This window comes from Miniopterus schreibersii, assembly GCF_964146895.1.
Source record: "Miniopterus schreibersii genome assembly, chromosome: 21".
Classification (NCBI taxonomy): Eukaryota; Metazoa; Chordata; class Mammalia; order Chiroptera; family Miniopteridae; genus Miniopterus; species Miniopterus schreibersii.
The window spans coordinates 272,871-296,833 of NC_138123.1; the positions used below are offsets into that span (position 1 = coordinate 272,871).

A 23,963-nucleotide genomic window follows, 5' to 3' on the forward strand; every position below is an offset into this window, starting at 1 on the left:
TTCCTGGAAGCTTCCAGCCTGCCCAGGACCCCTGGTTGCACCGGCCCCACCAGGAACCCACCTTCCTCCTCATGGGACACACGTGCGGCCCCCCCACCCGCTTGGCAACGCTCCCCACCCCCTCGTGTGGACCCTTGTTCTCGTCTGATCTCTTGTCAAATTGTTATTTTGTAATGAGCTGCGTCTCCTCATTAAAGAAATGAGCTGAGAGAAACCTGGGGGTGGGGGGTGTCTAGTGTGTTCGCTGGGTAGGGGCACCCGGGCAGGTGCGGGAGGCCGGGGCCCCGAGGCCAGCGTCTTCCTTAGGGAAGCAGCCTGAGCACGAGGCCCCTTCTCTCCGGGGGGGCAGTGGGCGGGAGGGTGCGTGCTGGGGCCTGGAGGCTGATCGGCCAGGTTGTGGCCGGGCTCAGGGTGGAACGGGGCTTGGGGACAGGCACTGTCCGACCCAGTGACGGGGCTGGCCCTGGGGGTTTGGAAAGAGAATTTCTACAAGGTCCTCGACGGCCTCATTGCAGACTTCGAACGTCTGACTAGGGGGCAAAGGTGTTTGGGCCACAAGCTGCTGGGTGACAGCAGGGAAGGCTGTTCCCCGGTGCCCTTGGGGACCAGGGACTTATGCCCAGCGGGAGGAGGGCTGTGCTGGGCAGGGCCACACCTGGCACCCACCCGCACCCCCTGCCTGGGGTTGGATTTGACCCCTCGTAACCCCAGGCCAGCCACTGTCACAGTTGGTTCCTGCTCTCCTGTGACCATCGCCAGGGTGGCGGGGGGGGGGGCAGCACCCCGTCACTGAGCCAGGCTGTTTTCATAAAAACAACCACACCCCTCACCTGACGCTGGGACCCTCTGGGGGACGGGGGAGGGGGGACAGTGGCAAAGACAATGACAGAATTGTGATGGGCCCAGACGGGGGAGCCCACGGACCCCATTCCCCAAACTGAGACAGTCACAAAGTTGAAACACAGTTTATTATTTATAAATACTGCTGTGCTCGCAGGCATCACAGACGTGGGTCTTCCCAAACCTCCCAGCACAGGGTACGTAATATTATGTGACAACCACCAGTAAAACAAACCCATTCACCTCAGGGTGGAAAGGCCACTCGAAGTTGCATAAAAATACATTCAGTCCACAAAGCGCCCGCGTCCCCTCCCCGCCCCACCCACCCGGGTCTGTACAACGGGCCCAGTCCAGCCCCACTCCCTCCGCGCCGGCGGGTGTGGGGACCCAGGGGTGAAGCGGGCGGAGGACGCTGACGGGGGAGGCACAGGGCCCCGTCTGACCCAGGTCAAGGCAGAGGAAAACCAGAGAGCAAACCTGAGGGTGACAGTCTCTCCCTCCTCAGGGACAGGTGGCCTCTCCCCCAGGTTTCGGGAGTGGGGAGACCAGCAGGTGTCCCTTGCTCAGGTTCTGCCCTGGTTTTGGGGAACCTCGAGCTCCCCACAGACTGCGACTGTCTCTAGTGGGAAGTGGCCACACCTCTCAGGACATGCTGCCCACGGCCCCTGGCTGGGCTGTGGAGCCGTCGCAGGCCTGTCAGCCCTCAGGTCTGCAAGGCCCTCGGCCCCGCTGGGAGTCTGAGGCCGGAGGGGACACGTGGCAGCTGAAGCCCTCTTGGCACCAGCTCTGCCGAGGGCGGGTGGGCCGCGTGGAGTGGGGAGCAGTGCTGACTGAAGGGGCACCGGGCACCCTGCGCTCACCTCCAGGGGCTGCCCAGGAAGGGATCTGCAGGAGAAAGAACAGCGTCTAGACGACAACGGGACTGGGAGGCGTGAAGACAGACAGGAAGGCACAGGTCACCCTGGGGTTAATGAAGGACCTGGGCTCCCCTCGGCTCCGCCGGCTAATGCCGCACACGGGCCCTGCGCCTCAGACCTCACGGCTCCATCTCCAACCTGCCCCATGACCAGGACGCTTCTCCTGAGGGCCCTCCCTTCAGCCACACCTGCCAGGGGACCCCGACCCTCTCCTCTTACTCACACGTGCTGGATAAGCTTCTTTTTTTCCCGGCCCCCAAGTTCCCCAGGAGCCGTGACAATGGCACTTCCTGGGTGGCCACGAGTCCACCTACTTTGCAATCTCATCAGCACACAGGCCATCGGTAGCTGACCCTGGCCGAGGGAGGAGCCACCAGAGACCCACTCGCTTCCCTGCCCAGAGCTCTGCTTCTGCAAACCCCCTGCCCCACGCTGGCAGCCACCACCCCACTCGCTCTGCGTTCCAGGACCCAACTTCCTGCTCCTTCCCGCCTTGGGGTCCCTGCCCTCCACTTCACTCCTGCTCCCCTTTTGAGAGCAACGTGGCAGGACTGGATGCCAATTATCATCACACTGGTGGTCGTCTCTGCAGACCCGCTCAGGGAAAGGCCATCTGAAACACTCGGACCCCTGGCCCTTCCTCTCCCTTCACCTGCTCTGTCCTCGTGTGGCTGAAATCCTACTAAACACCCCCATGGGGACCTTGGTCAGCAGCTACAGTTGGCCCAGGTTTGGGCAGGGACAGCTGTGTCGTTAGGGGTGGTGCTGGCCTGGCGATGCCTTGGAGGGAAGGATGAGGGCCCAGGTGGAGGCCCCAGGGGCCCCTTCCTGCTGGCCCGGCTGCCGGGTCCGTTCAGGGTCCCCTTCTGAGGAGCCAGCAGCCTGGACACTGCCTGGCTGGTGACGCCGGAAAGCTCTGTGCTCTCCACACTCCCTCTGGCCACCTGTCTGGGAGGAGCTGGGTAGAGCGCGAGAGGCTGGGCCAGGGCAGACAGGGACCGATCCAGGCAGGGCCCTGACTCTCCTGTTCTCAGCTCTGGCTCAGTTAAAGCCCTGGGTAGAGAGACAGCAGTTCCCACCTCTGTGGGGCTCACAGGCTGGTTGGCAGGTCCCGGCCTCCTTGCTTCCTTAGGGCTGGGAAGGCAGGAAAAATGGCCCCAAACGGACCTGACGCCACCCTCACAGGGGCCTCAGCAATCAGCACGTGTTGGTCTCAAACAAGAGTGGGAGAGAGACCAAGGGCAGGGACAGGGACCCGGGGGGCCCCAAAGAGAAGCAAACCCGCCCTGCACTTGGAAAGAGGGAGGCCCAGCCGCCAAAGCAGCTGCCCAGCAGAGCTCAGGGCCCAGGCCCAGGCCCAGGCCCAGGGTTGGTCTGTCCTTCAGACTGTCTGGTGGCAGCACCTGGGCCTGCAGGAGCCTGTGGCACCAGAGGGGCCGGGGTCAGTGTGCCCGGAGCGATTAGGAAACGGAAGCCCTTGGGAGATGGACGGGCGGAGCCCAAACTGCAGCCAGATGTGCTCTGCGGCGGCCACACATTCCTCCCGCAGGCGCGGCTCTGCTTTGAGAAATGTCAAGTGAATGAGAGCACAGGGTGTGGGGCTGGCCGAGGACCTGCCCTTCCCCACCCAGCCTCTCGCGTGACAGAGCTGAGCCCAACCGCAGGCCCACCTGTAGCTCTCCACCCACCTGTTCCTGGTGGCAGGTGGTCCTGCTGTGGCCACTGAAGACCAGGGCAGGAGGGAGCCCTCGGTCCCCAGGTCCGAGCACAGCGGGTTCTGGCAGCAGTCATGAGGACGTGGCTTTATTCCCTGGAAGGACGCCAGAATCCATCTGTCTGTCTGTCAAGTTAATGGCCTGAGCCGGTGACTGGAACCCCTGGAGGGCCACACGTTCACGAGCTCTCGGCCCCAGAAGCCAGTATCCCTGAGACTGAAAAGCTGTCGTTTCATCACAAGAACTTCCTGGCAAGAAAAGGCGTCCTGGCTACGGGGGCACCGACCCGCGTGAGGGGCACCAGGTCTGATGGGCTCCAGACCCTCCTGTCTGCCTCAGTGGAGAGGCTCAGACATCCTCCTAGTCCCGTTTTCTTTCCCTGAGAAAGAGGCAGCCACCCCATCCCTCCCCAGCATCCAGGATATGCCAGGAGAGTCGGCTGGGCGACACCTCGTGAGGGCTCCCTGTGCCCCGAGAAGGAGGTGGGAGACGCCTGTCGTTCCCTGAGACCTGAGCCCGTGACCACAGCGTTCACTGCGGCTGCGCAGTGAGAAGGAACGGGAGTGGGGGGTTCCCTGGGCTCTAACAACGGGGTTCTGCCAGGACGCATGGTTCCCGTTCTGCAATGGGGACCTTGGATTATAGCTCCTGGCTAAGAGTGGTGACTTTTCTGAGGGCCACGGAGAACACACTGCACTTTCTGAAAGGAAGTGACATGTGGACAGAGGCGGAGACCTGGCCGCACTGAAAACCATGACCAGCCACCCACGATGAGGCACATTCCAACGACCTGCACATTCAGAACCAACCAACCGAGGGATAAGCGCCTGTAAAAGGCACACACTCAGTGTCGGGCCACCATGAGGAACTAGGGTTTAGCTTCATGCTGGACTAGGGGCCAAGCTGTCCACGAGGTGGTTTTGTCCAGAGGAGGGCCACAGTGTGACCAGCATGGAAAGCAGGCCCTGGAGGAACAGCTTAAAGGACCAGGGACACGTGGCTGGAAGTGAGGTTCGGGGAGGCCACCAGCACACAGCTGACGGCTGTCCCATTGAGGGCCCAGGACAGCAGAAGCACCCACAGCCTCCACTCATGTGAGGAAAACTTCCTGGTCATAAGTCACTCAACTTCTGAGTGAAAATGACAGAGGCCACCTAACGGGACAGCAGGACCATATGACCTCAGATTCCATGACTCTCACCCTCCAAACCTCTCTGACGAAGTCATCTCTCCTGCTGGCATCTAAGGAAACAAATGTCTCTCCCCTAAATCTCGCTGCCAGAACCAGACAAACAGCACCAGCCAGCAGCATAGGCTGCTAGAGCTCAGGCTCCCTACCGACTCCTCAGCGTCTGCCCCACCCGCCTCCACCCCCAGTCCCTCCCACCCATCTGCCCTGTGACATCATTTCTCCTTGGGGCCCGGGGCCAGAGCGAACAGGACAAGGTGAAGGGAGGGGGCCCTTCTGACAAAGTCACCATGCAGGGGACAGGGGGAGATGACAATGAAGGCCAACGCTTGTGCCTTTCAGGGAGGGGCAGGGGTGCTGTCTCGAGTTAACAGTACAGGGAGGTGGCGGAGCCGAGGGAGAGGAAAACAGGAAGGACAGGACTTGGAACTGGGGCCCCCCCGAGCCCTGGGCGAGGGTACAAGGACTAGTCAGGGCTGTAGACAGAAAACCACCACCGCAGGGAGTCGGGAAAGCCAGGTCCTGAGAGGTGACAACTAGCGGGGACCCTCAGTGCACTCACGTCCCCCGGGACCTAACAGAAACGCCCACAGGCTGTGACGAATGCTCCCACGGCGCCTGCTGTCTCTCTGGTGTCCACACAGCATCCTGCAGTGGACGCCGCAAAGCTCTGGTTGGTCGAGGATCCAGTGAGGGCAGGCAGCTGAGCAGCCTGTGGCCCGCAGCCGAGCAGGGCACAGCCGGGCCTCCACGTGGCGCGAATGTGGCAGCCAGGCTTCCGTGGGAACCGCAACAGGACCCGGCGCGGGTGGAGGATGGACACGGAGGGTGCAGAGGTGCAGAGCAGGTGACTGCAGGAGGGGCGGGGACAAGTGACCTTCCCCCACACGCTGTCTCTGGCGGGAAGGTGACGGTGGGGGGCCAGCAGACCTGGCCCGGCCCCCTCCATCGTGGCCGTGGCTACTTGGACAGTTTGCTGATGACTCTGATGAGGGCACCGTTTTCATCTTTTAGCCGCTGGTTGTCAGACTTCAGTTCTGTCAACACCTGTAGGGTGAGAGAGGGAAGGGATGTCACAGCCTGAGGTGACAAAGCCAGGCAGCCCGGGGAGCAGGCCTCAGGGACAGCCTGTGTCGGGGACGGCTGCCACCCTGTTCCCAGGGATGGGTGCCCTCGCAGGGCCAGTGGAGGGGCCTTTCAGGGAGGCCACAGCCCCTGCACCTCCCATGGGGGATGTGGGGAAACCGCACAGCAGGGGTGTTACAGACACGTCAGGCTGTGTCCAGGGAACAAAGTGGACATCACCGAACGTGCTGTGCGGACGCTCACTCCACAGTCCCATGAGGTACAAACGAGAGAATGAGAACCGGCACATCTGCCAAGGCGCCCGGCTGCTCACACCTGATGCTGGCCCCGCGTGTGTGACTCAAAAGGCCACTCACCCTTACAGAGGTGGCCTGGAGGGGATGGGACACAACCCCAGAGGTGCAGAAGCTGAACCCCTGGCCTCGTCACCGATGCTCTGTAGCACTGCACCACTCGGCTTCCTGGGTCTCCAAAGCAGAACAGCCCATGCCCTCATCCCGCCCAGAGAGGGGACCCTGGGGCCCACAGGCAGTGACGGGCGACCACGTGTCTGACCTGCAGGCCATACGGCGCTCACAGCTCCTGCTTCACCATCAGCTCTCCAAGAACTTAATCCAGAAAATGCCAAATAAAGTTTGTCCTTTGACCTGCCTTCCTGCCTCCATCACGGGGCCTGACCACCAGAACTGAGCACCCACCTGGACGCCCCAGCGCCACCCGCCCGGGCCTGCAGGGGCCACACAGGCAGTGGGCTGCATTTCATCGAATCAGGTCTGAGCTGCTCCATCCCCCCACCTTTTTAAAAAAAATCCTCACGCCAGGATAAACTTTTCACTGATTCTAGTGAGAGAAAGGGAGAGGGAGACAGAAAAACACTGATCTGTTGCCTCCCAACCAGGAATCAAACCCGTGGCCTGTTGGTGCCCAAGACCAACTGAGCCATAACAGCCAGGACTCCATCCCCTTTTAAAAATGTACAAACTACTCGTGGCATCAATAACTCAATTCTTTGAAAAATAACAAAAAAACTGAACAAGGCGACTTCCCAGCTGCACGGACACCTGGAGGAGGCAGGACACAGGACAAGTGAGGTCACCGACCTCACCTCAGTGGAGCGACTGGGTAAGAACCTGAAGGCGCGACACCGTGCTGGGTGAGTGAAACTCTGTCATGTCAGCTCCCTGGACATCCACTCTCCTAATTTCTAAATTTCCAGCTTACCAGTTCGATGTGGTATCTTGGAGAAATAGAGTTGAGTATGTTTTCTCAACTATTACTCCTCACAGCCTCTGATGAGCAATGTGTTAGTGAGGAGGAGACAGGGTCCCGAAGCTGCAGGGACAGGGACCCGGGGGCCTGCCCAGCAGGTGGGGGGCCCAGTGGCTGCACTGCACACTGAGACGGCCGTTTTCTCCAGGGGATTAAAGAAAACACAAAACCCAAATGGCAGGGTGCCTGTCCTGACCACGCTGGCTTAGTTTCCACACCTTTCCTCCCGTTGCAAGTTTCCTCTGCACAGGGCTGGGCGTGATCAGGCAGGTTGGTGGTGCTGGCTCAGCGGCCGCCCCCTTGCCATGCCCCCCAGGTGTGACAATCACATGTAAAGCCAGCACACCTCAGCTCCAATAAAGCTTTATTTTTGGAAACTGAAATTTGATTCCATATAATTTTCACGTGTCTTGGAATATCCTTTCCATTTTCTGCAATTATATTTGTATGGCTCATGGGCAGTCCTGGTGGGCGAGTCACAGACCTGAGGAGACCACGGGCCAGGCAGAGCCCTCCCGCAGGTAAATGGCTCTCTGGAGGTTAACCTTCCCCAGGGGTCAGTACTGAGGAAGCAGAGCTGCCCTCTGGCCCTTGCTGGGGACAGTGTGGGGACAGTGCTGCCAGTTACACCCCACTGGGTCAGGGCGGGGGCTCTGGACCCGACACACTTGGTTTGGATTTTCATTCCACCACTTACTCTGAGTGACGCTTTTTCGTCTGTAAAATGACTGTTCTGGGCAACAAGTGAGGAAAAGCACCGGACCAGGCCTTAACACACGGCAGTCACCATGGTTACCATCACCACGGTTACCAGCCACTGAGCGCAGGTTTTGGCCACATGCCACACTATCCTGCTGAAAGAGGGACACTGACAATAACTGAGGAACCTGTGGGCCCCAACCACTCAACCCAAGTTCCCAGGAGCCTCGAGGCTGAATGAAGAGCGGCGTCGGTGGTAACTCAGTGCTCTCTGTGCCAAGGGCACCAACCAAGTGGGTATCAGTTGCCTGCTGCTGACCAGAAGACATGGTGAACAGGCAGAGGTGGCTCAGGCCCTGGGCAGGACTCCTGAGACCAACACTGCTCAGCAGTGGTGACCCTCACAGCCTCTGGATGGGAGGGCACACCACCTGTGGGCTCGGTTTTCAGACTCACAACCAGGGAGAGGCTCAGTTTACCAGACTCACTTGGTTCTCAGTAGGAAATAAATCCCACCTCCATCTCTGCAAAGCTGGCCATGGCTCTGCCCCACAGCCACAAGCTGGGGCCGGGGACAACACCAGCCCTGAGGTGTGAGATGGGTGAGAGCAATGCCTCCCAGGAGGGAGAAAGGGAGACCACACGGGAGGGAGGCAGAGTGCATCCACCTCTACCCCGGCCTAGGCTGCAGATGGCTTTGCTGGCAGAGGCACTGGGCCACAGCCGCTTGAGCCTTCAGGTCGGCCCCCCATCTGGCATGAGGTCAGACCTGAGGAGCTGGCTCTGTGTGGTCCCAAAAGGCCATGGTTCTCAACCTGGTTTCACAGAAGCAGCAACAGAAAGCTTGGGGTCTCCACCCAGACTCATTCCTTGGGGGGGTGGGCCCAGGCACTGATACACTGTGAGCCTGTGCCCTTGGTTACCCCTCACACTCAACCCCCAACTGCTCTGGGACCAGGCTGCACCTGGTGAACGAAGCAAGCGCAACCTCAGTGTGGCAGTGACCCCGCACAGGTAGGGGCACACCTGTGTGTAGCCCGGGGCGTGTCCACGTCAGGCCAGATCAAGCAGACCTCCAGCCAGCAGGCCCCCTCCCTGACCCAGGTGTGTCCCACTCCGAGGCCTGTCCTGGCTCCTTCCATCTCGACGACCAACCTTGACAGCACCTGACACGGGGGGCTCGGTGCGCTGAGCCCAGAGCTGCTGGAAGCGACAAGGAGAGTGAACCTGCCTGCGGAGGTGGAGGAGGGAAGTGAGGTGGAGGAGGGAGCTAGAGCTCCTGGGACTGCGAGGACTCCATGGACGCCGAGAGCCGGGCCACCACGCGGGCCAGGGCCCTGTTCTCAGCCTGCAGCTGCTCATTCATCTGCTTCAGGGTTTGGATCTGTTTTAGCTGGTGGAGGTTCTGCAGCGGAATACGGAGGGACGGACAGAGAGAGAGAGACAGACAGACAGACCAGGAGATGAGAGCAGGGCAGAGAGACACGTGGCTCTGGTTAGTTTTAGTTCGCATGCGAGAGGAAGCGAGAGGAGCAATGGGGGTGGGAGAGCGCCAGCCGGGCGTCCCATTCCCGCAAAGGTCAGCCATGCGCACAGCTCCACCTCCGGAGCATGTCTGCCTGCTTTTGGGGTGACAGCCCCCCAAGTGGCTGGGCCTGTGGGGGCTCTGAGCTGAGTTCTCGTGGTCGAGCAGCAGCCCCGGGACCCTCTACCACCTGGGGCTGGACCTGAGGACTCGGGGTGTCCCGATGTGGCCGTGACACTGCTCGTACCCCCCCCTCCCCCCAACGGGGGTCTCTCCTCCTCCTCTTCTTTCTGGGTCTGTCTTTACCTCATTAATTTTTTTTTCTTTGAAAGTAAAAGAGGGGCTGTTGTGTAAGGATCTTCTGGGCAAGGCGTGGCTGTTAGCAGTTGGAGTGGATGGTTTTCTGACCTGCTCGGGGGAAGGTCACTGCTCCAGGAAGCGGGGGCTGTAGCCCCCCGACCTGCACTGTGACTGCCTGTCCTGCAGAGTCCACGGCGTCCTGGGCCCCGCCCGGCTCACAGGGACGCTGGAGAATGACCCACGTCAGTGACACGCGAGGGCTGAACCGATACTGTAGTCGGTGCAAACAGCCCAGGGGAACCAGCCCTGCGGCTGTTCCTTACGCCTAGCCCTCCCGGCGCCCACCGGGACACCGGCGAAGGGCCCGTCCCTGCTGCCTGTCCTCAGAGAACAGCCCGGGGTGTGGATGGGCTTCGTGGATGCAGAGAGCACCTGTGGGCTGTAGTGGCCACAGGCGGCTGCCAGGACCACACAGAAGTGTCTGGACGAGGAAAGGGGAGGGGAGGGTGACAGCCATCAGGCGACGAGCGGGAGACGAAGGTGGCATGGAGAGGACAGAGAAAAGGAAGAACAGGCAGAGACAAAACGCCGACTCTGTCCCCAAGGACGGGGCGACCCGCTTAGAGGAAGGTCGGGCGCTGAGCAGTTCCGAGTCGCCACTGAAGGGCAGGGACCAGGCAGCCCTCCTCCTGGCCGTGGAGAGCAGAGCCGGGTCCTGGGCACACATGGGAACGCCTGGCTGACACGAAGAACCAACAGAAAGCCCCTGGCTCCGCCCTCCTCCGGGGCTGATCAACGCTCTGGTGAGGGCCCCGCCTCCAGGGGAGAGCCGGGAGGTGTAGACGTGGGGCCCGCCTCCCAGGCACACGACGGTGGGGGCAGGGGGGTCTCCGCAGCAGCAGCCAGGCAGGAGCCGTCTGGTGGACCGTCCCAGAGGGACAGGCCCTGCACAGGCTGGGGAACAGGTGAGGGGGACCAGGGCAGTATCTTGCAGGGTGTGTTTCCAGAGGAAACAGTGAACCACGACCAATTCAGCAGGGCTGCTGCTGGCCCTCACACAAGACCTGGGAGGGCTGGTGCTTCTGAGGCTGCAGCCGCGGTGACCAGCCTGACCTGGGCACATCCCCAGGAGAGCAGCCTGCACACGTCCGCCAGAGCCAGCACGATGCCCTGTGCCCGCCCTGGGCCAGGAAGTCAGGGCAGGCAGGCCACACACCACCAGAGCCCACACACCTTGTGGCCTCCGTCCCACCTGAACAGGCACCGGGGACACTTCCTGTCGATGACACCTACTACCTGAGGGATCATGGAGGTGGGCCCTGCACCTGCTCTAGCCGGCGCTCTGAGGACCTGAGCATCTGTGTACCTGAACGTGCGACAAGCACAAGACAGGGCGCTCAGCTCGACCAGGTCCTGCCTGGATGGGACCCAGACTCTGGCCGCTGCTCACCACACGGAGTCTGCGTGAAGAGCTTGACCGCTAACTGAGGCCTTCTCAGACCTCAGGGCAGTCACACCAACTTGTGATGCTTGTACCTGTGTAGCATCAGTTTTTGCCTCTAAAGAAAGTATAGACCCTGTCAGTCCCTGAAAAGCCTTTTCAGTTAATAACCAACGTTCCGAGACCAGTGGAACAGGCATCTCTCTACTCGCACGGCAGGGACACTTGTACAGGGCCTGGGATTGGCCTCTGCCTCCTGTGTGTCCCAGTGAAAGACCCTCAAGGAAAGAAGGGAAGCTGAGCCGTGCTAAGCGGCTGCGGGCTGTGGCGTCATGCATGGCAGGGCAGGTCTCCCAGCCACCCAGGCAGCCCCGGCAGCTCCACGGCCCCTTCCACAGCCTGGAGAGCAGCTATGCATCACTGCAGTTCACAGGGCGGGAGGGAACAGCGAGCCCTGAAGCATGCCTGTGGCCTTGGCTGACTATCTTAAGACAGCACCAAATATTACTGAGTGTTTCAGGGGAGACAAACGGGCAGCAAACAGGGGTGTGAATAAATCTTGACTCTGCTGCAGCATAGCTCAGGCTGGCTCTTCCCACCAGGGCTGCGCCAGGAGGGGCGAGCGGCACCTACCTGAGGCCCAGGGAGCCTGTCCACCCAGCCCCTGAAACTGTAACAGGTCAACCCAGTGCCTGGCAAACTGTAACAGTTCAACCCTGGGAAACTGTAACAGTTTAACCCAGGTCTGTCTCCAGCATCCCCTTAAACCAAAGCAGCGTTGCTCCCAGAGGGGCCTGTGCTCAAGGGCTCAGTCCTGGGGGTGCACAGAGAAGGGAGACCTCCCCCTACCTTCATCTCCTCCTCCATCTCTGACATCTTCCGCTCCAGGGCACGCCTCTCCTGTTAAGAGACAATGGTGTGGGTTTAGCATGGAGTCCAAAGGCTGCCTCTTAGCTGGCAGGGTCAAGACTCAGCCAAACTGCACAGAGGGGGCGTGAGAGCTACCTGTCCTGCTTCACTGACAAAAGTTGCACTCTCTGCACCTCCTACCAGACAACTAGCAGCAAAGGGACCGCCACCAGGGCCCACTGAGCTCCGCCTGGGGTTTTGAATGATGCCAGGTGATCAGAATCCTTGCTCAAACAGGCATAGGTCCCCCAGTTCCTTGGGAGTCACTTGTCACCTGGGGACAGAGGCTGAGCTAACACCATTATCTGCGAAACCCGTCCAACCCCCAAATCCAGCAAGGATTCCACCTGGGCCAGTGAGGCTCTGTGATTAGATGAGATACCAATTATGTTCTGCAACAGGCCGAGGGGATGAATGCATCATGAAAGCCAGCTGTCTTCCATGTTAAACAGGAGATGGGAACATGTGCCCCAGAGTCAACCAAAGCTAGGGCTCATTAATAAACCCGTGTCTTCCTCATCCAAGAATGTCAAATTCCAGAAAAACATTCTGCATGCAGTTGGGAAGTCAGCAATTGAACCAGAAATCCTCCCGCAGTCAGCGCGAGGAGGCTCTGCCAGCTCACATCTCAAGGCACAAGACCTGGACTAGTGGCAGAGGGTCCTGCTGGGAGCTCCCTTCTGTTCCAGGTGGTGGGAGGGAAGAGCCTGGGCCTGCTGTGCGTGGTATAGTGTATGCATATCTGTGTGCATGTGAGCATGTGCATATGTGTGCGTATGTATGTGCATGTGTGCACACGTGTCTGTGAGCGTGTGCATGTGCGCACATATGCATGGGCAGTTCTGCCTACAGGCAGCACAGTGACCCTCTGAGGACCCTGCCCCCCAACACTGGAATATGGGGAAAGTACTGACCGTCTGATGAAGCCAAAGGACGAGCAATCGAGCTGCTGTCCAGAGTCAGACAGAAAGAATTTATGATCGAGCTAGGAATGGAATGTGGTAAACTCCTGCCTCTGAGACGAGCTTTTTCCATTGGCACAAACAACAAAGTCAGAGACTTGAAAAGCGGAGAAGACAGGGGGAGAGAGACATACCCGCTTCTCCACCTCCAGCATCGAGGACCTGTCGGGTGTCTTCTCCTGTTTCTGCCGGAGCAAGGGGAGGGAAACGCCGTCACTGAGGCTGTCCCAGGCTGGGGGCCGTCTGGTGCAGCTTCACCGTGGATGTGGAGTCTGCAGGGTTCCCGCCGGGTGGAAGCAGGGTCCCCACATTTATGGCAGTCACAGCTCAGACACTGAAACACTGGGTCTGCAGTGCCTGCCGCCTGCCCCTCACAGCTCACCCCCCACCCTCTGCACCCTCTGAGAGTGACAACCCCACCTAGAGGGAGCAGAGGGGGCTTCTGAGCCGGGGAGTCTAAGCCCCGGGGCTGAGCCTGGGCACCCCCTTTGCACCCTGTTCTGTGCTGGGAATCGAGGCTGCTTTTCTTTGCAGTGGTGGCCTCCCCAACTGTGGGCTTCAGGGGTCCTCAGGAGTCTCTTGCTGGCTCCCCCTTGGAACACAATGGTCCCACTGCTCTATACGGAGCTTCCAGACAAACTAAGAGTTTATTTGAACAAGAGAGTGGAACTTCACTTTAGATCATCCCTGACTTTCCATATAAATTTTGCAGAAGCGCTAAAAAGATCTGGCACCACAGCTAGAGAGCAGAGTGGCCCAGGCCATGGCTGCCCTGTGAGCTGCCCAGAGCTCTTCACCCTCGGCAGACACCTGACCACAGACTTCATGCCGGTCGGCTTGCAGACGTTTATTTTTTCAAAAAGTTAACAAATAGCCAGAAGTAAAAGTACAGCTGAGACCTGGCTCCTGTCCTGGGCTCTCCCCACCCTGAAGGTCACGTCCCCTGTTCTGAAGGTCACGCTGCCCCTTCCCTGCATCTCCTCTCAGGCAGGAGACCCCGCAGCTCGTCTCTATCCTTGTCAGTCAGTTTCACTTCCCTGGCCGAGAAGTGAGACTGCACTTAGTTCATGGCCACAAAGAACTGCTTTTTGGTTTTTTTTAATCTTAAAGCCCTTAGAGCTCGGTGGACTTTTTAAGCACAATGTTACACGTCCCTGTGGAACTGTCTCCATGAGAATGTGAATCCCCCCCCGTGACCCCCATCCTGCCCAACGCTCCATTTTTGGTCAATAGCAGACTTGCTTTGTAGCCACCATATTTTCTGAATTTCAATAACTCGTATTTGGCAAACTAAGGATACTCCGACACACCCAGCAAGCAGTTGGCTGGAGAGGGGGGTTTTATTTCCAGTTCTCAGTGAGCCTGTCCCTGTCAGCTCTGCTCAGACTGCGTGGCCCTGAAGCTCGGTCTGGGGGGGGTGGGGTTTGAGGGGAGGGAGGGGGGCAAGTAAAGTCCACCCTCCTGTGAGCAGCAGCATGAGGTCTGCATTTACTAACAGCCTGTTTGCTGTTCAGATAAAAAGTAGCCTCGGACGCCTGGGGGTTCACTGGGAGTAAGATGCCAGGGCAGGTGTGAGGCTGAATCCGTCCCTCTACTTCAGTTTTCCTTTTAGACCAAGACCTGCTTTTCTTGTCCCATTGGTCACTTTACGCCCATTGTCCTTGTGCTGCAGTAGGCGCTAGAAGAGCCATGCCCGGGGTAGGGACCAGGTAGCCACAGGACAGGTGAGGGGCCTGGCTTTCCTGCTGCGTCCCAGGTGGCTCAGTGGGGCTCCTTCCCACCTCAGGTCCCATCTCCTCTGCGCCTCACTCTCCTGCTCCCACCCTGTCCCCTCACCTGGGCCACCTTCTCCAGTCTAGACTTGACATCTGCCAGCTCCAGCTGGGCCTCCTGCAGCTTGGTCTTCAGTTTCTGGTTTTCGGTCAGGGCGCTCTCGTAGAGCTGGGGGAGGGAACCGCACTGGATCAGCTCCAAAGGGGTGTCGCCCATGAGAACCACCACTGAGGGGGAGTCTAGCAAACAAGGCATCTAGCCCACAAGCCCACCGTCTCCTGCTTCCAATGTTAGTGAAGCTGCCGGGGCCCCAACTTCAACACTATCCACCCTGGGAAACCGATGCGAACACTCTACAGGGCCCTCGTGTCGCTTAAAAACTACGTCCCCGCAGAAAAGAGAATCGTTTCTTCAAAGACAGCAGTGTGCACACTGTCAAGTTCTGCTTAACAAGACAGACGTTTTCCTAACAATGATGTTTCTTCCTGGCACCTCCTCTGCGAGACGGAGGAGGGAGGGAAGGGTCATGTGATTAAACCTCTGGGAGCCCAGAAGCTCTGGGTAGAAAACCGCCAATATGCCCAGCTCTGGACACACACATGGCACTAAGACACACAGATAGCCTGACTTAGCTGGGGGAGCAGCTGGAAGACCTGGGGAGGAGCTGTCACACTCTTCCTCTGCTCCATCAGGTGGGGCTCCCTGTCTAACCTGGGCGACGGCTGTGACCCAGGGACAAGGACCCTGAGTAGGACCCCACCTTCTTATAGTCCCTGCTGCTGTCCCCGTCGCCGCGGCTGGTCAGGCTGGCCAGGCGGGCCTCCCGGGCCTCCCGGCGTGCTCTTGCTGAGGCCCGCTCACTGTAGGCGTCACTGGTCGTAGGGTTACTACCTCCAGACTCTAACCTGTGGGAGACATGTAGGGGGCAGGTTAAAGGCCAGAGCCGGTTGAGGTGGGGGGGCTGGGGTGCTGACGGGCAGCGAGCCTTTTCTGAGAAGCACTTGGGAGCCCAGCCAGAAACATGCAAACGCCCTTTCCCTGAACCCTCCCCCCTCTCCCCCCACCGGCTGCGTGGACCTCGGGACGAAGCTGCCAGCTTGGAGGAGGAGGCCGTCCTCGGCCAAGAACGGAGCTCACTTGAAAAATTGGTGGTTTGGACCCAAATGCTGACTTAAATCTTACAGCTTTTCAAACTAATTTAGGGCTGAACTGCTCCCCTCCAGACTGTGTTTTTAAAAGCACAAGTTTTTGGATCTCAACAGACCTGGGAAAATGGCTCCAATGACCTGTCAGGGAATCAGAAACACATGGACTTGGAGCTCGGAGCTGCAGGCTGGCAGGAGGAGTGGCCACCAGGCCCTGCAGGTCTTCGGGGCCCAGATATACAACTCAGGCACCAGCCAGGGTGAGCATAAGCTCCCCCTCTGCTCTGTTCTCCACACCGAGACCGGGCTCCCTGCGCTCAGGGTTTCTACATCGTGAAGCAATGTGGCTCCTAGATGTCAGGGTGGTTTTGGTCCCAGTGTTTCCAGTGAAGTCCTCAGTGGAACGGTCTCAGCTATGACCCGTGCAAGTGACAACAGCACCCTCATCCTTGAGACGGGCTTGTGTTGTTCTGGGACTTGGCTCTTTGCGGACTGAAATGGAGGGCATGCAGCTGTGACGTGCAGAGCGGCCCTCACACTGCAGAGGGTGAAGGGCCACAGCTGTGGGACTAGCGTCTCCTGCCTCTGTCCTATGCAGCTACGTCCTCGGTGGGCAGGGACCGAGTGTGAGGGGAAGTGGAAGAGGGAGGACACGAAGCTCCCATGACACCAGTGGCCACTTTGTGTCACTAGGTCCCACACATTCTCCTCCGGTTTTAAAAACATTTTTGTAAACAGAAATCTCTTTATTGACTTTCCTGATTTTAAAAGCAATATGTGCTTGTAGAAAAACTTAAGTACCAAAGTGTCTAAAATAGAAAAGTGAAAGTCATCCCACAGTCCCGCCTTAGAAATAACTAGTCACGGCTCAGCTCATGCTCTTGCAGATGTTAATACACGGATGTGTTAACACGTTTCTATAAATTCAGATCATACTGCGGTTTCCTAACTCTCCCTCCTTCTCCACTTGTCGCTATGACTGTAGGCAACTCACTGTGTAAGTAAAAAAAAAAAAAAAAGACCACAGTGTGTGGCTGCACAATTTACTGTTGATAAACACGCTCACTGATTTGAAGTTTTTAGCTAATATAAACAATGTTACAATGAGAAGACTTGTCTATAAATCTTAGTGCATTTGTCCAATTACTATCAGGATAAAAGCGGTGGAACTGTTTGGTCAAGGGGTAAACACGTTCCAGGTACTGATACATAGTTGCCACACTGCCTGCCGCGAGGTTCTGCCCTTTCCAATACAATAGGAGAAATCTCTCTGTCTTCACTGCTTTTAAGTCAGGAGGTTCAATGTCTCTGGTTACCCATCTCTCTGTCTCTGAACTGCCTACTCACAGTACACTGTGGGAGCCTCCTCTGGAAGGGCTTTTAAAACCACCCAATAGGTTGCAAATGTTTTCCCCACTTTACTTTTTGTCTGTTTATGGTGTCTTCTACTAGCAAAGACTTCCAATTTTACATAAATCTGACAGTTTTTTCCTTTATGGTACCGTGCCTGGGAAGGTCTTTCCTATATAAAGATGATAAATACTCTCTTCTATGACTTTTGTAGTCAACTATTTTTCTCTTAAAAGTTGTGATCCATCTGAAATCTGTTTTTGTTCCTTTTTATAGTTTTGTTTCTGGTTTGGTTTGAGGGAAGGAGCTATTTTCCCAGACAGTCGAATGTCCAAATGACCCCGAGTTTAAGTCACCTCACATGCGACCTTTCAGGCCCTTCTCTGTGTCCCTTAGACCTGCTCATTTTTGACCTGCTTTAGACCATATTTTGAAGTCTGTAGAGAAAGTCTCTTTTCATAAAAGGCCATTATAATGTAGCAGCATTTACAAGAGAGTAACTGGAGGAAAGTGCCACCCTCTAGCGAGTCTGCAGAACTAGCTTCTGCCAGGTGAGAGGTGGACATTTAGCCTGAGAGAGGGTGGGGGAGGGGGAGTCCATGAGGCTTGTCAATGCTCATAACCAGTTCACCTTCCAGACTATGAGGCTCACCGCCTATGAGATCCCATACCTCCATCTCCCCATTGTCCTCACTCCCCATCAGAGGCATGATGGGAAAGGGGAGCTCCAAGCCTATGGCCCCAGGGCCTCCACCATATTTCTCTTATTTTTCAGGAAGATGGGTTTGTGCGCTCAGAGGCTCACTCCCAGGCTCGGACAAGCTTCCTGATTGTCTCCGCACTTGCAGGTCAGGCTTCTAACTCATTGTCACTGACTCCTGAGTAGCCTGCAGGTCGGGACTGTCAGCTGCCCCCATTCTACCACCGGCCACGCTGGGGGCCGGCTCTTCCCAAAGCTGGGCCCATCTCAGGCGGGTGAAGCAAACAGCGTACTGGGAGGAGGAGGGTGGCAGGAGGGGGCCGGAGGCAGGACTGGGAGGGGAGACAGCCTGAACTGCTGTGGAAACGGAAAGGACGTGAGGGACACACTAAACCACTAAAGCTGAGTTTAATCAGACATGCACTCACACACGAGAATTAAGCATGCGTATAAAACGATCGTTCTTACCTAGAAAGTCTTTCGTGCTAGAGAAAGGAAGAGACAAAAAAACAAAACAAAATAAAGATTAAAAAATCAGCATTAGCAAGGGACGGACATGAGCGTTTCCATTTACAAACTCACTTTTCAAACCAGATGTCTCAGCTGAGGGCGGGAGGAAGGGGAGTGATTTGAGGGGGAGGCGATTCTGGCGGCAGTGCATCCCCCGTGCCCAGGACTCTGCCCTGGGGACTTTGGGGACAGCACCTTCTAGAACCAGGAGCGGCAAAAGGCGAACGAATCACAACCTACCCCACCTCCTCCTGCTCCAGGAGTGGCTGACTCGGGTCTCAGTACCTGTCCTAATTTCCTTCAGGTCACAAACCCCTGCGAACACCACACCTCAGGCAGGGGCCTGGCCTTCTCTGGGTCAGCAGTGCAGGTAGGAGAGGGGCAGTCCCGGTCCTCGTCTCAGCAGAAGGACTTCAAGATGCAAACTAACCTGGACACGAGGGTCCTGGCAAACACAGGTGATGGAGCCTGCACTTTACGTGTATTTTAATCACCCATGACCTTTACTGTATTATCTCCACTTTTGTTTTTAAACCCGGGGAGCCTGGCCGGCGTGGCTCAGTGGTTGAGCGTCGACCTAGGATCAGTCAATCGGGGTTCGACTCCCGGTCAGGGCACATGCCCGGGCTGCGGGCCGGGTCCCCGGTGGGGCGCGCAGGAGGCAGCCGATCAACGACTCTCTCAGCACTGATGTTTCTCTCTCCCTCTCCCTTCCTCTCTCTGAAATCAATAAAGATATATTTAAAAAAAAAGAACTCGGGGAAATAAAAACCCAGTTGACTTGATTGAGAGCATTTCCTCATTTCCTCTTGTGAAGTGTTGACAACAAACCCTGGAGGACAGACGGAGAGAACGAAGGAGAGAGACGGCCAACAACCCACAGGATGAACTGAACCCGCAGCGGGTCGCTGAGCACGCCCGCCTGAAGCATCACCACTGACACGGGACACGTGAGACAGCCACACGCCACCCCAGCCGTCCAGAGGAAGGACCACGCCGATGGCCTTTCTCCACGGAGCGGGGGGGAGGGGGGAGAAAAGCTGTCCAGACACCAACGTGAGCAAAGAAAACAGAAGTAAAGAACCAACTGGCTGCACAGACCAGCTTTTAGAAACCCAAGAGCAGGCTCCTTCCTTTCCTAGCTCTGAAACTCTCCCCCAACAGCCTCCTTGGCTGGGACCTGTTTCTAATACAGGACAGAGATCTCCATCGGTTCAGATGGCACCCGGGGGGACAGAGCCAGACTGGTTCTGATTTGTGAAATGTGTACAGCTCGCAAAACACCAGAGGCTGGCTTAGAAAAACCCACAAAAGCTTTTAACTTGAAAGTTGCCGGGAGTTTGGGAAGGCCCGTAATTAAAACCAACGCCCCCCCCCCCCCCCATTTAAAATAAAACCGGCTATGGAGAGCTGGGCCCAAGGGACAGGAAGGAGACCGGGTCACACGTCTCCTGCCAAGGCCCCGGGGGCTGGGCCTGACCCCACAGTGATGGGAAAAACCCTGCGGACGGTTCCCTGCAGAGGACCAAGCAGGACATTTAACGCTGGGTCACTGGGCACTGGCTGGGCCAGGGGACAGTGAGCTATTCTGGGGTGTCCTCGGAGAGCCAGCCCCTCCTGTCCCCTCATCCCCGGGCTGTGCTTGAGTGCTGCACGCTATGAGGGGCTTGACTATTTGTAGGTTCTGATTGATTATCCAGGCTAATGCCTACTGACCTCTTCCCTCGACAACCAGCCAGGTCAGGCTGAGTTTGAAAATCGACTCACAGATGTGGCAAGTGGCCCGCACTGAGCCCGGCACACCTGTGCCTCTCACATGCCTCCCTGTGCAGCTCTGGCACCGTGGCCCAGGTGCTGCGTTTGGGGCTGTGGGCAACCAGCACTCCTGCAGAACCAACGATGAGAACAGAAGCAAAGGGGCTGAACAGAAGCAGGCAGGTCAAAGCCACCCAGCTGCACCCCGGGGCTTCCGGTGTAATTAACAGTCAGGGCACCCAAACATCATGAGACTGAGAAAAGAAGAAAAACCAACGCTGAATAATACAAAGAACGGCCCTGGTCACATGGCTCACTAGGTACTGAAAATAAAAACAAAGCTAGGAACGTCAACCATTAACTCACTGACCCTGAAACGACCTCCTAAGTTCCTGCCACCCTTCGAGAACTGAGCTTGTCACTGACAAAGCTGACAACCCAGGGTGTGGTTGTAAGTAGCGTGTTTTCAGTGCATCACTCTCCTGAGCTTCAGGCGGCCTGCCCTTTGGATACCACCATCCGAATGTTCCCAAGGGCCCCTAACTCAACACCCAAAGTGAGCCCCTTCGCACACGACATCCGCTGCTTCCCCTGGGCCAGACTTGGAAGACGGCTGCTCAGTGGCTTTTCCCGAGTGGAGTTTAACCCCACACACTAGTGGTGTTGATTAGAGAGGAGAAGTGCTGAGCAGGCTGCCCCCAGACCGACACGCCTCACCCCCGACAGCAGGCTGTGGAGTCAGGAGTGAACTGTGGATCATGGTGCCGGGCGCAGTGGGAGATGGGGGTGGGACTATACGGGGACATCACCCACCCACAGTGCTGGGCTCAGGGCCGGGGGCAGTGGCCCCAGCCACCCAAATGCTCATCAGCGGCTCCGAGTCTGCACAGCTGGCAACTGCTCCCTTTATTTACGTCGACGGCAGGAGCAGAGAGTATGTAAGATCTATTTCTGCATGTTGGTCCTGGAGGAGCAGCAACCAGGCTAAATGGGAAACGCTGCTGACTTGGTTACAAACGCCACGAATCCTATTGTTATAAATACCAACCAATTCCAGGAGCTGCCCCGTCAGAGACCCCGGCTGAGCTGGTGGCCCCCTTACCGCAGGACCACGCACCGTACGGAAATGCAGTGGCTACTACGCGGGAGCTGGAGGCAGCTGGCGACCTGCGGTTCGCCTATCACCCTCCAGTGTTGGAAAGTTTCATCAGGGACACTCTGGGCCAGCTGGGAACCTGGCCCCTCGTGAGTGGCTGCAGCGTGAGCACAGGCTGAGCCCCCAAATCCTCATGAGTAGCCGGTGGTCCGGGGAACCCAGGCTGGACAGGAAGTGGCTGCGCTCCTGAGCCGGAGACCTTGGGAAGCAGGCCTGGAACTCGGGGCTCCAGGCTTAGAGACAGAAGAGGTGTGGGTGCAAGAGAAGCGACCTCTCCTTAGGGCCGAGGGGACGGCAGCGGGAGGCACAGGCCTGCGGCGAGGTCGGGCGGGGCCCTGGCTGAAGGGCGGTGGGACAGTTTCCTCGTGGAGGGAGCCATGTTTAATAGTATCTCATGTGCAGAGGAAGAATATTCTGCAATACAAATCGGAGAAAGTAAACAAAAGCCTTGGCTGGTGAGGGCAGAAGTGACATTTCCTTAGAGAGATCTGAGCTGCACAATCTCTGGGGAAGCACTAGGTTTATGCTGAAGAGAGCAGCAGGTCCCCGGCACAGAAATGCGGGATCTAGTGGTGTTAGGCCTCTTAGATGCCGTGAAGTGTCGGGACACCTGTTTTGCAGTGACCAAGGCATCCAGCGCTGGGTCCTTTGGTAACAAGCACGCCTGTTTGGCTGTAGCTGTTTGCCTGCCTCCTGGCTCTGACTAAGACAAGGTGTCCGCCAGCCCGTTCTCAGTTCTCAGTTCCCGAGGAGGACATTTCCTTATAGGGAAGCAAGGAAGGCTCAGCCGTTTCACAGAGAAAGAGAAAGAACCAGAACTTTCACCCCTGGCTCCCAGTGGAGCTGCTCCAAGGAATGCGGTCCGGAGACCACGCCCCCTTAACCCTGGCATCTCCGGATCACAGGGCACATCGCTGGAGGCAGTGAGAGCTTCTGGATCTTTACTGGAGATGCTCAGACCCTCAGGCACCTTCGCCTAAAGGCCCTGGTGTATCTACAGTCAGGAAGCTGTAGGGCTGAAGGCTGAGGTCTTCCACTCGGACTGGGACCTGAGTCAGTCCCCTCCCTGCTCTGCAGACAGAGCCCTCCTCCTTCCTTGTAACTTCAGCTCAGGGCCCCCCTCTTCCGCATGTGGGGCTCCCACAGCTCCCCTGTTCTGTATTCTCTGACGCTCGCGTGCCCTAATCTTTAGATATACTTGATTGGCAGTTTTGGTGACGGGTGTGGGTTTGCAGTGAGAGACCTGGCGCAGCCTCCCGGCGGAGTGGTGCTGTGAGCCACGTCTCTCCTGTGTACCTCAGTTCCCCCACCTGTAAACTGGAGGCTGCAGTCTCCACCTTTCAGGGAATCAAGGTGAAGGCCAGTCACAGGTTGGGTATTTGGGTGAAATAGTCCCATTTCTGTGCGTTAGACTGTTCAGAACCTTGGCTGTCCCCGTGAGGTGGGGCCACAGGCGGAGACGTGCCCATGTCTGTCTCACCCAGCAGCGGCCACACTGGGCATGAGAGGCACATGAGCCCAGCACCCCACACGTCTTGTTCAAGAGCTCCCGTCAAAAGGGGCAGCACTCTGGGGAGTGGGGGGAGGGGAACGGGGCCCAGCGGGGTCTTGGCAGAGAAAGCCCAGCTGTGAGGGATATGTGAGCACCCACATCTGCAGCACAGTCTTGGGACACGGGGAGGCAGGGTGTGAGGAGGTCACAGTGAGCTCACCTGTCACTAGATCACCCGTGTTTTGGTTTCCTGTAACCCAAACCCTCAACATTGTCCCCACGGTGACCTCTGAAGAGCCAGGGCAGGGAGGGAAGGTGGGTAGATGGCGCTCTCAGGACTGAGACTGGGAAGACTTGGACCCTGACTTCACAGAAGGACCAGGAAGGGGACCGGGATCACTGCTCAGACTTGGCTGGGCTCACCACTGGGTGAACAAACGTTAAGAGGGATCCTGACCCCAAAAGCACTGTGGTTTGTGGAAGAGGGTGGGACTAGGGGAACATGAAGGAAAAGGCTCTGGTTTGAGGGCCTCGAGCCGCAGCCACTGGGGAACATTCAGTGGCTCCTCAGGAGATGGTCCAGCCCTAGGGGAGAAGCTCTCAGTGTCGGGGACACATACGCTGGGCCCTCGGTGCCCCCACAAGGAACTCATGAATAAACAGCTTTAAAACAAGTTGCTTTGGTGTCTGGGAACTAACTCCCCAGCCGATGTCCTAAACCAACATGCCACACACCAAACTCCACTGCACGGTGAGGGACACTGACTGTGGCCACAGACCACGCAGACGCAGGGTCTGCTCGGGGTTCCTGCAGTTTCCTCTGCTCAGCCCCCCAAATAAGGAGCAATAACCAGGCTTCCTCAGCACACAGCAGACGTGTTCCCTAACAAGGAGCTGCCGCCCGACTTCCTAACACGCCCAGGGGGCTGCTTGCTGCCATGGCCACATGGACCACAGACAGGCTCGGGGCAGAACCCACAAGCCTCACGGCCTGCCTGACACACTGCCCGTCACAGACAGCAGGGGCTTCTCTGCTTCCTAAGCCCATTTCCCGAGACTGCAGAGGAAGACTGCATGTGTCATGACCCTTGTCACACACTGTCCCTGTGTCACTCACGGACACACACACAGGCAGAAGCACTCGCTCACACACTTGGGCTGCACATAACTGAAGGTTACTGCTCACAGTCCCATGGCCATTTGGGAGCTTTTTCCCTTAAAAACACAGTG

At 57.7% G+C, this 23,963-nt stretch overlaps 1 protein-coding gene across 1 annotated transcript in view; it reads right to left on the reverse strand.

Annotated features, from left to right (window-relative positions):
* Window positions 1-949: 949 nt before the first annotated feature.
* Window positions 950-23,963, reverse strand: part of PPP1R12B (protein phosphatase 1 regulatory subunit 12B) — a 69,942-nt gene continuing 46,928 nt past the window's right edge. The window contains 7 exon segments of the mRNA XM_081124226.1: window positions 950-5,708; window positions 8,947-9,120; window positions 11,831-11,881; window positions 12,987-13,037; window positions 14,689-14,793; window positions 15,386-15,530; window positions 18,289-18,305. Of these exon segments, the coding sequence (XP_080980352.1) occupies window positions 8,986-9,120; window positions 11,831-11,881; window positions 12,987-13,037; window positions 14,689-14,793; window positions 15,386-15,530; window positions 18,289-18,305 (504 nt within the window). The 3' untranslated portion in view covers window positions 950-5,708; window positions 8,947-8,985.